This window comes from Mauremys mutica, chromosome 1 (genome assembly GCF_020497125.1).
Source record: "Mauremys mutica isolate MM-2020 ecotype Southern chromosome 1, ASM2049712v1, whole genome shotgun sequence".
Classification (NCBI taxonomy): domain Eukaryota; kingdom Metazoa; phylum Chordata; order Testudines; family Geoemydidae; genus Mauremys; species Mauremys mutica.
The window spans coordinates 155,856,108-155,872,151 of record NC_059072.1 but is presented as its reverse complement, the minus strand read 5'-3'; the positions used below and the strand labels follow the sequence as shown (position 1 = coordinate 155,872,151).

Sequence of the window (16,044 nt, the reverse complement as noted above, 5' to 3'; positions counted from 1 at the left end):
CCCCTCTCCCGCCCCCACACCCCCACGCTGAATGCTGGGCCCGCCCAGCGCGCTGGTACCAAACAGCCCTGTGCTCCCAACCAAGAGCCTGCCGGGGGTCAGGGGCGCTGCGGCTCCCTGGCCAGGGGACATCACAGAGCGGCCCTCGCCGCGGGGCCCGGCTCCCGTCCGCTCCCTGCCCTGTCCCCGGCGCACCCGGGCTGGGACCAGACGCCTCAAGAGCCGGCGCCGCCGGCAGCTCTGCCAGGGGCCCCCGCGAGGGCTGGATGTGACCGCCCGGATCGGTCACACACCCTCCCCCCCCCGGCAGGAGCGGGCGCGCCGGGCGGTACCTGAGCGGCTCGGGCTGCCGCTGCCCCGCAGGGAGCGCTCCAGGCCGGGCGGGGGGCTCAGCACGGGCCGGGCGGGGGCCGCGGACCCGAACTGGCTGCCGCCCCCGGGAGCGGGTGGGGAATGGGCCAGGCCGCCCCGCCTCGGCCTCCTGGCGCCACCAGCCCGGGAACGGGGCCCCATCGCCCAACCGCCACCGCCGCCATCTTCCCGCTCAGCCATTCAAACCCCAGCCCCGCCCCGCGCGGAGCGCCGGCTAACGGGCCCGGAGCGCGCGGCCGCGGATCCAATCAGGAGAGGCTCCCGCGGGGGAAGCGCAGCTCGTTAGCGCCCCCGCCCGCAAGCCCACGGGAGGGAGGCGGGGCCGGGGTCCAGGGCTAACGACGCGCTGCCGCGGGAGCCGAGACCCTGATGGCGGCCCCGCACCGCGCCTCAGGCTGTGAGCGCCCTGCAGCCGGGCGGGGAGCCGCTCCCCTGCACGTACAGCCGCACCGTGCCCACGGGCACGAGGCCCTGGCGCCCCTCTCATGGGGCTGATATGAGTCAACCCCAGCCCCACTCAAGCATGCCCCGGTTCCCAGGCTGGAAGGGAGCACGGGGATCAAGCATCCAGGGCCTGCCTTGCAGAACCAGCCAACTGGGCTTTAAGCGTTGGGAAATCGGGACACAACGCAGCTGGCAGTTCCAATGCTTTTTTTATTTTCACACTAAACAAGCAATAGCACACACCACCGCCCCAACTGGTACCTTACAACTGCAACACTTCAGCACCTAAACACTCCCCCCCCGGCAGGGTGGAAGCGGGCAAAATTTGCAAGGGTGACCGCTTGCTGGTCGTTGTTCCCTCCCTCGCCCTCAGCACCTGAGAAAACTGGGATCACATTTTCCAAATGTTCAATGGGAGTTGAGTGCCCAGATTTCAGGCTCAGTTGTGCACCTTCAGCCCTTCTGAAAATCAGGCTCCTGCTATACCCCAAGAAAATAAGAGAATGTAGGTAGACTATACAACTGCAAAATAAAAGTGGTTTTAATTTCTTCCTCAGCATCATATAGAAATTGGGATGCAGAACAGGGCTCCACCATTTCTGCCTCCAGACCACTACAATACCAGCAAAGCAAACTACCTTATTCACTACACATCTTCCAACTTCTGCAAGAGGCACAAGGATCCTACAGACAACTGCCTAAGGGCTTGGCTACACTGGAGAGTTGCAGCACTGGTCATGGCTTTACAGCGCTGCAACTCACTCACCGTCCACACTTGCAAGGCACATACAGCACTGTATCTCCCTGGCTACAGCGCTGGCTGTACTTCACCTCTGCCTGGGGAATAACGACTGCAACGCTGGTGCTGCAGCGCTGGAGTGCCAGTGTAAACAGCGATTAATCTTACTACGCTGTAACTGACCTCCGGAATTTTCCCATAATGCTTTTAACTAAATAACTCTGTTTGTTTTGTTATGATGCCTCTCTTTGTTTTGTTGTGAACTCAGGGCTCCCGGAGCTGCTTATCTAAAAAACAAACACAGCTACTGTTTGCTGTGAATGAGGCAGGCAGGGGGATGAATGTCCACAGCCTAGTGTTTGTTTGAGGAGAGAAACAGCAGAGCAGAGGGGAGGGAGGAAAGGGAGTCTGTCGGAGCAGCTGCTTATCTGGTCTGCAGGCTATTTGCATTTAAGAGTGAATGAGGGGTCGGGGAAGTGGTCAGAATTTGCAAGGCAGGGAGCATGAATGAGGAGGTGAGAGGAGCAGAGGGTTGCACTGATATCGGCTTGGGCAAACTTAAAAGAAAGGAAGGGATGGGAACTTGCAAGGCAGGGAGCTGACACACAGGGCTTGGCTACACTTGCAGATGTGCAGCGCTGGGAGTTACAGCTGTCTTCGTACAGCTGTGTAGGAAAGCGCTGGAGTGTGGCCACACTGACAGCTACCAGCGCTGCAGTGTGGCCACATTTGCAGCATTTGCAGCGCTGTTGGGAGTGGTGCATTATGGGCAGCTATCCCACAGAGCACCTCGTCCCATTTTGGCGCCGTGGATTGTGGGAAGGGGACGGAAGGGTGCGGGTCATTCCGCTTCCTGTCCCAACGCCCCGTGATGCATTGCTTCACATCCCAGCAGTCACTGTTTTTCCGTTCACGTTTGGCGCCATTGTGACTCTCCCAATGGTTTCTGTGCAGCACGATTTCTGTGGGAAATGGAGCCCGAGCTGCTGAGGAATATGCTGATGAGTCTCGCCAGCACATCACGTTTGGCAGTTGAGCTATTCCTTCAGCTCCAAAGTGACAGTGAGGAGTCCGACGATGATATCGAGTCGCCTGCCGCGTGTGACACTACATTGCTTGTGGCATTCACGGAAATGCTCAGCACCGTGGAACGCCGCTTTTGGGCTCGGGAAACAAGCACTGAGTGGTGGGATCACATCGTCATGGAAGTCTGGGATGACAAGCAGTGGCTGCAGAACTTTCGGATGAGAAAAGCCACTTTCGGATGAGAAAAGCTCACCCCCACCCTGCGGCGCAAGGACACGAGATTGAGAGCTGCCCTGCCAGTGGAGAAGCGGGTGGCTATTGCAATCTGGAAGCTGGCAACTCCAGACAGCTACCGATCGGTCGGGAACCAGTTTGGAGTGGGAAAGTCGACCGTTGGAATCATGTTGATGCAAGTTTGCAGGGCCATTAATCGTATCCTGCTAAGAAGAACCGTGACTGTGGGGAACGTGCAGGACATTGTGGATGGCTTTGCACAAATGGGTTTCCCTATCTGTGAAGGGGCGATAGATGGGACGCATATTCCTATTCTGGCACCACCGCACCTAGCATCCACGTACGTTAATCGGAAGGGGTATTTCTCTATGGTTCTCCAGGCACTTGTGGATCACCGTGGGCATTTCATTGACATTTACACAGGCTGGCCTGGAAAGGTGCATGATGCACGCATCTTTCGGAACAGTGGCCTGTTCAGGAAGATGCAGGCCGGGACTTTTTTCCCAGACAGGAAGATCACAGTAGGGGACATCGAAATGCCCATTGTGATCCTTGGAGACCCCGCTTACCCGTTAATGCCTTGGCTCAGGAAAGCGTATACAGGGAAGCTTGACAGGAGCAAGGACCGGTTCAGGCTGAGACGGTGCAGAATGACTATGGAGTGTGCTTTTGGTCGTTTAAAAGGGCGCTGGTGATCTCTGTATGGGAAGCTAGACTTGGGGAAAAGCAGCGTCCCTGAGGTTATATCCACGTGCTGTACCCTCCATAATATTTGTGAAGGGAAGGGTGAAACATTCAGTCAGGCATGGACCGCCGAGGTTCAACGCCTGGAGGCTGAATTTGCACAGCCAGAGAGCAGGGCTACTAGAGAGGCCCAGCAAAGGGCTACAAGGATTAGGGATGCCTTGAGGGAGGAATTTGAGGCTGAAAGCCAACAGTAATGTTTGTTGCCTTGCACGGGAGTGAAGTGCAGTGGTTACAATGTTAGTAGGAATCTGTTTTTCCTAAAATGATTTGCAGTGCCTGTTTCTTTCCTGGGCTACGGTATCTTTCAATTTCTGCAATAATAAAGACTGTTTTCAAAGCCAAGAATTCATTTGTTGAAAAGAAAATAACTTTATTGACAGACACACAACATTTTGGGAACCTAAAAGGGCAGGGGGGTGGGGGGGGGGGGTGGACTGTACAGTCACAGGTTTGAATATGTCCTGTCTGGAGTGCTGTGCAATGAGTGCTGCACTTCAGGATGAAAATACTGCATGGTGATGGGGGTTGAGTGCAGGGGGTAAGGGTCGTAGTTCTCAGGGCTGGTTGGTGAACGTACAGGTGTTGGGGGCAGCTGGTGGTGGTAAGAACCTAGATGCTGGGGAAGGGGGTTTGGAGCTGACATTAGGGCACAAGGGAAAGAGCTTTGGGACGGGGGGGCCGGCACGGTGTGCTCTGCCTGCATGGCTACGAGTGACTGGATAGAGTCCGCTTGGCGCGCCAGGATGCTTATCAGCTTCTTTGTGCTTTTCTTCTTAGCCGCTGCATTTCTCTGGCGGATCCTGCTTTCCCTTTCCCTCCAGTCCTGCAGTTTTTTCCTCCAGTCCTGCTCTTTCTTACTCTCTCTGACAGACTGATCCATAACTGCTTTCAACACATCTTCTTTGCTTTTTCGCGGCTTCTTCCTGAGGTTTTGTAGCCTCTGAGCAGTCGATGATACGGGCAGTCCAGTAGTCAAGAACACTTTTCAAAAGGCAAAAATGGCAACAGTTAACAGAGGCAGCATTGTTTATCTCATCCAGACAGTTATTCCCACACAGTGAAGGAGTTTACAGTCTTCACTTTAGCATACTTTTCCCATACCAAACAGAGCGCACATAACCCACAGGAGCCACGAAATGGTGAGTATGGGGGACTGATTGCTTCAGGGCTGTGCAGGTGTTTCTGTGCATTGGGGACAGCAAACAGCTACAGGGGGCATCTGCACTGAACACCCTCCCAACATTTTCCACAGGAGTTAATCCTGGAAGATATCTCGCTGCTGCGGGTCACCTGGGAAGAGCGGGAGGCTCTTCTACAGCAATGCGGATTCCGCCCTGGCCCCTATGCAGCTTGCCTGTGTGCAGCAATGGTCCCCCCACCCCTCGCGGCACAGACGCGTTAGCCTGACTGGGACAAGGACCACAGTGGCTCTCCCTATAAACTTGCGCAAGCGCATTGCCCACGCTCTGGCTGAAACTTTTGAAGAGATTACCGAGGCCAATTACCGCGACATGATAGACCACATCAATGGGCTATTCCACATCTAGGCATACATGCAGCCCTAACCCCCGCTCCTCTCCCGAAACATTTCCATCCTGAAAATAAAAGCCGCTTATCGGTAACCCGCTCCTCTGCTTCTCCTTCACCAAGTACCGGCTGCTGCGACTGGCTACCTTCCTCCTGGCTTGAGAAGAGCTCCTGGCTGCATGCCTCCTGGGACTCCGGGGTGTCTCCCCCCACCCCAGTACCCTCACTCTCGGTTTCCACCCCCCGCTCCCCCTGCTCTGAAGTGTCCATCGTGGTCATCGGATTGGCAGTGGGGTCACCCCCAAGTATCACGTCCAGCTCCTTGTAAAAACGGCAGGTCGTGGGGGCAGCGCTGGAGCGGCGGTTTCCCTCTTGGGCTTTGCAATAGGCACTCCGCAGCTCCTTCACTTTAACCCTGCACTGCACCGCATCCCGGTCATGGCCCCTTTCCAGCATGGCCTTTGATACCTGGCCTAAGGTATTGTAATTCCTACGGCTGGAGCGCAGCTGAGACTGCACAGCTTCCTCCCCCCAAACACTGATGAGGTCCAGCAACTCGCCATTGCTCCATGCTGGGGCTCGTTTGGCGTGTGGAGGCATGGTCACCTGGAAAGAGTCACTGATTGCACTCCACACCTGGCTGAGCAAACAGGAAGGGGATTTTTAAAATTCCCAGGGCATTTAAAGAGCGGGTCACCTGAGACCAGGGCAGTAGAGTTCGAACTGATGAGCAGAGTGGCTGAACAGGCATTCTGGGATACCTCCAAATACTTCTGGAGGCCAACAACAGTGCTTTTGGTGGCCACACTGGCGGAGCAGCGCTGCATCACCAGCGCTGCAATAGTTATACCCGAGGCAGAGCAGGAGTACAGCCAGCGCTGCAGCCAGGGAGATGCAGCGCTGTATGTGCCTTGCAAGTGTGGACGGTGTGTAAGTTGCAGCGCTGTAAACGCACCACCAGCGCTGCAACTCTTCAGTGTAGCCAAGCCCACAGTGTCAGCTCCAAAAATCCACTCTCTCTCTCTCCCCCACGCTCCCTGTCACACTCCACCCCACCCCCCTCTTTTGAAAAGCACGTTGCAGCCACTTGAACACTGGGATAGCTGCCCATAATGGACCACTCCCAACACCACTGCAAATGTGGCCACACTGCAGCGCTGGTAGCTGTCAGTGTGGCCACACTCCAGCGCTTTCCCTACACAGCTGTATGAAGACAGCTGTAACTCCCAGCGCTGCACACTTGCAAGTGTAGCCAAACCCTAATTCAGTACACAACCCTGATTGAGCTTTAGCACGCTGTCCACACTAGTGTGCAAGACAGCACAGATTGTACTCATTTTTGTATTTAAACTCTTTTTCAATTTAAATGAAGCTGCTGCATTGATTTGCCTTTGGGAGTTCACACCTAGGTGCCATCAATTTACTGTGCTCCAAGAGAAGCAACTGCCTGTGAATTGTGGAAAGAAAGATGGTCTTTAAGACACCTAGATGTTGAGGCCATTTAGCATTTTAAAGGACAGACTCTGAAATGGGCCAGCCCTACTTTTATAACTGAGTGATGGTCCGCAAACCCCCAGGGTACTCCAGGGGGTCCACAAGTCACGTCCAGGGTCTCTCTCTTTTTGGTCATAGATGAATCAGGGAGAACACCTTAGGAGGCATAGGGTAAGGTAAGATGGAGCAGGGAAAAGAATGAAAGAGGGAAAAAAAACAATGGGGCTTTCAGTCATAAAATGTGGAAGTGAAAGGACTCTATTTAGATACCACATTTTGTTAATGGGGTGCTCCTAAAAGGTGCCATTTTGGCAGTCACAGAGATTATAGTTGCCTATTCATCCAGAGAAGGGATAAAGTAACAGTAAAGCTTCTCAACACTGCAGTGCTGTGTGCCTCTGACCTGGATTTCATCTAGGATTTGAGATTGTCCAGCCAGTCTGTGGCCTATTTATTACCATAGTGCCAAGGAGCTCTAGGCATGGGCCAGCACCCTGTTGTACAACATAGAACAAAGGATGGGCCCTGCCCCAAAGAGTTTACAATCTGAGTATAAGATGAGATAACAGATGAACTGCTACTACCAATAACTGCCACTTGCGATGATGGTTTTGTGATGAGGGAACAACCAATAACTGGATAACATTTGTTCAGCACTGAGGGTGGGTGAGATTCTGTGGCCTGCATTGTACAGGAGGTCAGACTAGATGATCATAATGGTCCCTTCTGACCTTAAAATCTATGAGATATTAAAAGTAGCCTGCTACTGCATGAGAATTGAATCCTTGTCCATGCTAGTTAACAAAAGTAATGGAGGAATAACCTATGTCCAGTATTTTCATAGATTCAGTTTTGTCAGAGAGGGCAAATGCCGAACAGCCATGAAATGATCCAAACTAGTAGTTCTCACACTTTAGCAACCTGAGGACCCCTCTTTTGATTTAATTGTTTTGTGAACCCCAAGCTGGCTTCTAATTTTCCCTGGGGTTGCTCAGCCCCAGCCCCCCCCCTTTCCCCAAGGCCCCCCCACTCCTCTTCCTGCCCTTCTCGTAAGTGCATCCCCTCCCTGCTTCTCCCCCTCCCTCCCAGTGCCTCTGGCAGCGTGCAGGAGACAGTAAGGGGGAAAAGAGGGAGGGGGAGGAGAAAGAGCATGAATTTCTTCATGAGTCATTTAATGGTAGGTCCTCCATTAAGCTTTTCATAGAGCTGCACGTTAAGATGTTCCTGATACATTCAGCAACTGCATTCTACCTCATACATTCAGCAGCAGTTAAAAGGTTAATCTATCTGTCTGCAAGGAAAGTAAACCTCTCTTCAAGTATCTACCTTCTGATGCAGCTTGACTTTTAAGGCATGAAGTCGAAGCATGTTAAAGCATTCCATGAATAGCTTCTCATTTTTCTAGCTGTACAGTTCCTGCTAATTCCCGAAATTCATTTCCACCACTAAACACTTGTGTTTAGCATCCCAGTTAACATGTTGTTTCTTATTCTTTTAAGTAGAAGAAAGGTTGTTTTTTTTAATTAAGCTTCAAAAATAAATGTGTATATCAACAAAGGACAGAACAGAAACCATAATCTTGTAAGACACGATAAACCATACTAATCACAGTCCAATTAACCCTGGGAACAAAGTTTGCTATATGAGAGTTTTGATATATTACACAAGTGAACAGGTCATACATAACCTCTGGGCTCAATTCAGCAAACAGTGTAAGTTACATATTCTGTGGAAAGGGGATAGAAAATGGAGTACACTGGTAAAGCAGCATGATTTACTGATTTGGATTCAGCAAATGTGCAAAATGAGTAACTTACATGTTAAGGTCAATTTGCATCCCTCCCAACAAATGCTCTTTTCAAAGAGGAAGGGGATATTGAGTAACACAGGAAACATGGGCACCAAACCGTGCCAATTCCAAGAATCTGCTGGAGATGGAAGCTGCACTCCAGAGGCTGTCTGCCTCTTTTCTGTAGGACTTCTTTCCTACCTGGCAGCGTAGCTTCCCTCAGGGAGCCATTGGCCACCTCAACCATAGGCATGATATACTTTGCCCTGTGCAGCACAAGAGTCAGCATTGTTCCTACGATAAAGATCAACTCTTGCTAGTTGTGCTGACTCTGTTTCTGCTGGTTTTCAAAGGAAGCTACCACACAGAACAGCTGGTCTCAAATCCCCCTCTCCCTAGAGCTAACATTGCCCTCTGATTTGTAATTACATTTCCAAAAGACCATACTTTGTAAGTTTACACTAAAAAACCACCTTTCAGAAGCCCATGGAACAGCCAAACACGGTACAGAGAGGGCTTTGCTTTCTGTGGGACTTGGATTTTTTTGTTTTGTTTAAGTAGTTCAGGTGTCCAAAAGAACCTCTCAAAACTCTTAAATATGATTAAACTACAATTAGCATAAAGCATCACTGCTTCAGGAAGCAGCTCTGTGCAAAATCAGCAAGCTAGAAACCAGAGTTTGAGAACCATGGGCTGTACAATCAATAACCCACTTTAAGGGCTTATATATACATATAACATTTCCCTAATCAAATATAAACCACCGCCTATTATCTGTGATAAAATAGTTAACCAACAGATGTCATGCTAGTTAACGAAACATGAGAACAAATCTAAAATTCTCTTGGAAGTATTTTTCTTCACTGCTACACAGGAAAAACATTGATCTTTCTAACTCAAAATTGAATCTATTAAGTCAAAGGCATAAATATTTTAGTCTCTTCCATACAAATATGTTCTCAATTTTTTACTTTTATGGTAAACATAGTATTAGTTTTACTTGCAGTATATGAAACTTCAAGGAAATCATGACATTTTCAGGCAATTTGACAACATTTAGTGCATTCTTTTAAAAAAAGATAATGATCCAGATCAGATTACATCACCTCCATTTCCTTTCAGTCACCTCAGTTGTGTTAAAATCTGATCCAAATAAAATAATTTAATAAAAACAAAGTACCAGAACGATTTTATATCAAATCCAATACTGTGTAACTGTTTACCAGAGGTTCAGATATTAAGGACAGGACTTAAATAGTATATCTTGTTTCTCTAGCCAGCTGTGGTGCAAAAGACAGATGTACAGTTTCTGCTGAATTTTTTGGAACCCTTGATGAATAACACATATTCAGAGTGATCCCAACAGCATGAGCAGGTGCATTTGCTACAAGACGTCAATAATGTATCTTTCTCCTATTGTGGATTTCACTTTTATATCTATAACCCACACCAGTATAATGCATAATGTTGCATTTCCTGTCACTGAGCCACTTCAGAACCCTCCACTAACAGATTTTTCCATTTCCAGAGACAGCATCAGCTATCCTGTCCTCTCCACAGACAAGCTCATCCCTTGGGAGGCTGGTTGGTGGATGGGGATAGCAATGCCCATAATTCCTCCACCAACCTTGTGTGAAAACCACCAGAATATTAATGCAGCCTGATGCAGAACCCCTGCTGTGGGGATATAGCACTTGAGGGAAATAGATTCCAGGTACAGCAGTGGCCAAGGAAACTCTGTCAGTACAGCTCCAACTAGAAAGGGCACAGGGCCCTGAAGCACATGCAAAAGCATAAGATCTCAGCAGTTGGTACCCCAAATTCTGCGAGTTCTACAGCTGAATTCTATCCTCATCCCACCTTCACTGTTCATCATATTCATCTGTTTTCCTATCCTTCCTTTTATCCCCTGATGAGTTTTTCTGGTCCATGCAGCTGAGGGACATATACTCTAATTCTCTCTCTCACCACAACCGTATTAAATACTTCAAAGAAATTTCAGTTTAAAGTGAAGCCCAATCTTTCAGGAATAATTGCTTGAAACCACCGCATTGCATTTCATCTCCTGTATCAGTGGGGATACATGGTCTAAAACAATGTGTGCCACAGTTAAATTTTTCTTAACTTGTATGTTGGAGGAGGAGCGCAAATCATTTTTCATTTTTAAACTTTTGAAAAGCAGAAAAATCTATGCAAATCCTGATATTTGTTAAACAGTGGAATCTAATATAGCCCATTAACGAAAATTCAAGATTCATGAACATCTGTAAAGCTACCCAGCTCTCCCATACTATTTTGTGCTTTTATGAGCTGTCATTTAAAGAACAGTCACCTGTTATCAAGATGTCGCTCAGCTGAGGGCAAACACATAGGGAAGGGAGATGGAGGAGGGTGACAAGTGCCATCCCTTCAAAGAAGATTCCTGGCTGCAAAAGACAATACACAGAGCTGCAGGCTAATCTATATGAGTAACGGCTGAAAAAAACCCTTATATTCCTGCAATAATAATGATGTAAAAATTTAATATTGTAATGATTATTTCCTATTCAGCAAAGAGAACTGCATTTCCACCAAGTCAGATCAGAAAGACCAGAAATCAGCTGTAATGTTGCCATATGAAACCAACTACAGAACTACTACTAAAATAGGTTTCCATTTATGATGCAATTTTACAGCTAGAACTCTGAAGTGCTTTTTAAGCACTGTTTCTCCTACCCCTCATTGTTATATACCTATGATTCCTTGTATTTAAAAAAGGCTCTGTTTAAAAATAAAGTTGATTTTCATCTCAATTTTGGTCATTTCTTCTTAAAAAACCTTGCTAGCACAAAAAGTTTCTTTTAGTCTATTAAAAAGATTACAAAAAAAAATCTAGAACTGACCTATTCCTACCATATTCTGAATAAGGGCTAACTAGCAACCAGTCGAAAAATTTGATTTCGTAAGTAGGTGCACAGTTGGTTCATTAAATCTCTGTTCTGTCCTTCAACCCAGTGCATCTCTGCTAATGCATCATCCCCTTCTTTCTTCACATTTATTAAACACTTAAAAAGAAAGTGTCCACAAGTTCCTTTGGGACTTTGTCCTTTTTCCATGGTTAGATTGCCAGCATCCTCTGAAGCATCAGGCTCCTCCTTTGCATCACTGGAGTCTTCACCAACTAATGTTTCTGCTTGCTTTGCTTCTATGTCCTCCTCTTCCATGAGTTCCTCATTGTTTCCTTCTTTGGTAGGGGAATCTTCCCTTTGCCTGTCATTCTTGGCTGAGCTGACATCCTCATCAAATATCACTGACCCCATTTCAAAGTTTTCAGTCTTGTTTTGTTCACACTCTGGGTTCTCTGAGTCTTTCTGGCTGCTCTTCTCCTCTTCCATTGCTTGCAGAATATCTTCAGAAGCTCGAGGAAGTTCTCGTAGCTGCCTTACTCTTTCTCGTTTCTTTCTTCTTAAATGAACCCAAGAGTTTTCAATGGCTGTTAGAAACAGACTAACTTCATCTTCTCCACAGGGAACATACTTATGCTGAACCTATTGTAGAGAACAGCAGAACTTCATAATCACTCTACTTTAAAAAAAAGTTTACATTTATGCCTGAAAGCAGCATGTTATTCTAACAGGTAATGCTTAATACTGTACCTTCAGATCAGTCAGTATTTTTTCTATCCACTTTGTAACCACTGCTATGCCTTCCACAGCATCCCAGCCCATAGCTGAAGCCTTGATAGATAACTCTTTGATTGTGGATGCCAACACTATAAATGTAATTGGCTTCCGGGGCTTTTCTAACTTCCTTCTTTTAGAGGGAGGTGACTGAAAAAAGCAACAAAAAACAAATGAATTACAAACATCAGAAGTGTGCAACACTAATGGGACAGTTTTAACACCCAGGACACAAAGAGTCTGCATCATGCCAATGTCCGTACAGTAAAACCCTGTTTATCCGATCCTCCCTTAACTGACTCTCCACATTTACTGAACAACCAGGACTCCAGGGCCAGAAGCAGGTGATCTCTCTTGTGGCAGCTAGATGGCACTAAAGCATCACATTTTCACATTCCTGGGTTTACCCAGTGTTTGGATTATCTGATCTGGCCCTCGGGCCAATTAAACCATATAAACGGGATTCTACTGTAATACCATGTACATTCACTGTCATGGCCTGTGTATCACTTAAGCCTTCAAGAGGGTTTTAAGTAGGACTTAAGAGATGCATATGCTTTGTACTGGCCTGCTGCACAGGGGCGACTTTTACCTTAAGATATTAGAAAGAATCAATTATGCTTTCCTTCAGCTGCCATTTGTCAAATTACTATAAGTGTTTCTCTTGGTACTACATCTGAAAGCCATTAACATTTTGATACTGATCACACACAGGTGTATCACTGCATCTCTCTTATAAAATTAGTTACCACAAACACCTGTGCAAAAAGTATACACACACTGATCCAAAAAGGAGAAGCAGGCCTTGATTTAATATAGATACTTATGTAAGTTGAACTGAAGCTTGTTAATGTGAGTATTAGGACCTGGATATTTTCAATTGTTCATAAGGGGGTAATTTTTTGCTGCTAAATTATTATTTAAGCACTGAAGTGGAAGTGGCCTGATTTTCAGGGAACTTGCAGCTCACATTGAAGCCCATCAGAGAGGCCTTGCTGACTTGAGTTCTCTCTCTAGAGAGGCTTGGCAGAATTAGGGTTTTTTTTTTTGTTTTTTTTTAATATAAATTTGACAGATTTTTTTTTTTAAGCTTTAATTTTTATCCATTTAAATTTTCAAAGGCTTGGGAAATTATGGTGGGGTCAGACAATTATCAATGACAGACATTGAGACTCTAAACGTTAAAGCTTTATGACCATTAAAAAAAACCAAACTGTCAGCAGTGTGAGACTGACAATATCCTGGAATATTCTGAACAAACTTTATGGAATTAAGTTAAACCCCACTGAATTAGCAATAATGCCTTCGGGGTACATTGTGTGTATTCCCATGGGAATACTCACAATGTCACAGGAAGGGTAAATAGAAAAACAGTAGAGAGTAACTAGGAAAATTCACTCAGGTTGTAACATCCCCAGAGAAGCCACCTTCCTGGAAAGGTGCACATATACTACAGTAGAACCTCAGAGTTACGAACACCAGAGTTGTGAACTTACCAGTCAACCACACACCTCATTTGGAACCGGAAGTACGCAATTAAGCAGCAGCGGACAAAGAAAAAACGAAATACAGTACAGTACTGTGTTAAACTACCGTATTTATCGGCGTATAACACGCACCTTCATTTTAAGGGGGAAATTTCAGGAAAAAAACTTAAATTTCAAATAAAGGACTTTGAAGCAAAATAAGGGTAGCTCAGAACTTGTTTTATTAATATTATTACCACTTATAAGGTAAATAAGGTTCGCGGGGAGGGGGGCTCGGGCCGGGCCGCTCGGGAGGGGGACGGGGGCTCGGGCCGGGTCGGGCCACGCCGCTCGGGAGGGGGGCAGGGGCTAGGGCCGCTCGGGGGGGGGGAGGGGGGGACGGGATCTCGGGCCGCTCGGGAGGGGGTCGGGGACTAAGGCCGCTCGGGGGCTCGGGCCGGGCCGGGCGGCTCGGGAGGGGGGCAGGGGCTAGGGCCGCTCGGGGGGGGGGACGGGGACGGGGTCTCGGGCCGCTCAGGAGGGGGGCGGGGGCTCGGGCCGGGCCGGGCCGCGCCACTCGGGAGGGGGGCAGGGGCTAGGGCCGCTCGGGGGGGGGGGGACGGGGACGGGGTCTCGGGCCGCTCGGGAGGGGGGCGGGGGCTCGGGCCGGGTCGGGCCACGCCGCTCGGGAGGGGGGCAGGGGCTAGGGCCGCTCGGGAGGGGGGACGGGGTCTCGGGCCGCTCGGGAGGGGGGCGGGGGCTCGGGCCGGGTCGGGCCACGCCGCTCGGGAGGGGGGCAGGGGCTAGGGCCGCTCGGGGGGGGGGGGGGCCGGGTTCTCGGGCCGCTCGGGAGGGGGGCGGGGGCTCGGGCCGGGCCGGGCCGCGCCGCTCGGGCGGGGGGCAGGGGCTCGGGCCGGGCCGGGCCGCGCCGCTCGGGAGGGGGGCAGGGGCTAGGGCCGCTCGGGGGGGCGGGGGACGGGGACGGGGTCTCGGGCCGCTCGGGAGGGGGGCGGGGGCTCGGGCCGGGCCGGGCCGCGCCGCTCGGGAGGGGGGCAGGGGCTAGGGCCGCTCGGGGGGGGGGGACGGGGGGGGGTCTCGGGCCGCTCGGGAGGGGGGCGGGGGCTCGGGCCGGGTCGGGCCACGCCGCTGGGAGGGGGGCAGGGGCTAGGGCGCCGCTCCGCGCCGCTGGGGGGGGGGCGGCGCTTTTCTTTTCTGCCTGGGGAAGTGCTGAAAGAAAGGAACTGGACCCACCAGAAAGGAAGTGCTGTGGGTCCAGTACCATTACCATATCTTTGGCTCAGTGGCATGGTGAACTAGTGAGAAGGGAAAGAACAATGCTTCATGCCACAGATGCAAAGTAAAACCTGATTCTTCCCGCCTTTGCCTGTGGGCCCAGTTACTCCTTGGTGACTTGTCCTGGACCTGGACTTCCTCTTAACCCATCCAGTTACAGATCCCAGAACCAAGTAATTGGTTGCACTGGTCACCTCTGCTGGGCCAGTTGAGCTCCTGCTGTAAACCATCAAAAGGATTCTCAATTGCTTGCTGCTAACTCGAGAGGAACTGCCATTTAATGGATATCATTACAGGAATATACCGTATATATCGGCGTATAACACGCACACATCATTTGCCCCCTATTTTCAGGGGGAAAAAGTGCGTGTTATACGCCGATAAATACGGTACTAAAAAAAAATGAAGGGGAAGCAGCATTTTTCTTCATAGTAAAGTTTCAAAGCTGTATTAAGTCAATATTCAGCTGTAAACTTTTGAAAGAACCACCATAACGTTTTGTTCAGAGTTGCAAACAACCTCCATTCCCGAGGTGTTCATAACTCTGAGGTTCTACCGTAGTAGAAACTGGATTCTTCAAGTCCAACAGACAAAGAAAGGGTTTCTGGATAAATAGCTTGGTTTTAAACTGGCTCATGGCCTTCTTCCTGATCCAGCAAATGGACAGGAACCCTGGTCCACAGAGAGCCCCTATCAGTAGGGTAGAGTTGGAAGGACTGGGCCTCCTGAGGCCTCATAATACTGGGGACTTGTTCTGAGCTGAAGCTGTGATGAACTTGTAACCACAAGAAATCCCCCTTCGGTAGGGGGTTTGAAGGACTGTTCCTGTCAGAATCCATGCTAGGGTTGGGGTTAACTCTGGCAAGCTTATTAGCACATGTGTGGGTCCTTCTCTTGTTTTTAAATGTGTTTTCTCTGTAATACTTTTTACCTTAAGAATCAAATAGGCTTGCATAGGAAGTGCTGTACCTTATAACTGTAGCAATTGCACCTGTTAACTGTCTCTTAAGAGAAAGCAAGCAGGATCTTGTCAGGCAACCAGTCTTTGCTGGGGATAACAGTGTAAGCAGGGAACTGTGAACTCTGGAAATACCCCAGTTAGAAAGGAAAGGGATGTGTTTCTCCAACCAGAAGAGGCAAAACCTGGGGAGCTGAAGGCCTGAGTGTGGGTGCCCTTGCCGGACCTGAACTATGACAAACATCACGTGTCAAAACATACAAAATAAATATCCTTAAATTAAACCAAACTAGTAT

At 49.2% G+C, this 16,044-nt stretch overlaps 2 protein-coding genes across 4 annotated transcripts in view; both read right to left on the bottom strand.

Moving 5' to 3' along the window:
* Positions 1-552, bottom strand: part of POLQ (DNA polymerase theta) — a 143,399-nt gene extending 142,847 nt beyond the window's left edge. The window contains exon 1 of the mRNA XM_045001059.1: positions 333-552. Coding sequence (XP_044856994.1) covers positions 333-552 — 220 coding nt within the window. The remainder of the gene's footprint in view (positions 1-332) is intronic.
* Positions 553-4,374: 3,822 nt separating this feature from the next.
* Positions 4,375-16,044, bottom strand: part of METTL16 (methyltransferase 16, N6-methyladenosine) — a 37,649-nt gene continuing 25,979 nt past the window's right edge. The window contains exons 8-11 of one of the 3 annotated variants that reach the window (XR_006575839.1): positions 12,008-12,181; positions 11,255-11,899; positions 10,705-10,798; positions 4,375-4,543 (exon numbers count right to left, since the gene is read on the bottom strand). Coding sequence is in view for 2 of the 3 variants with exons in the window: in XM_045001057.1 (XP_044856992.1) it covers positions 11,282-11,899; positions 12,008-12,181 (792 nt within the window). In the remaining variant the exon portion in view is untranslated. Of the gene's footprint in view, positions 4,544-8,082; positions 11,900-12,007; positions 12,182-16,044 lie in introns of those variants that run through there. The other 2 variants (XM_045001057.1, XM_045001056.1) reach the window with 2 other exon arrangements.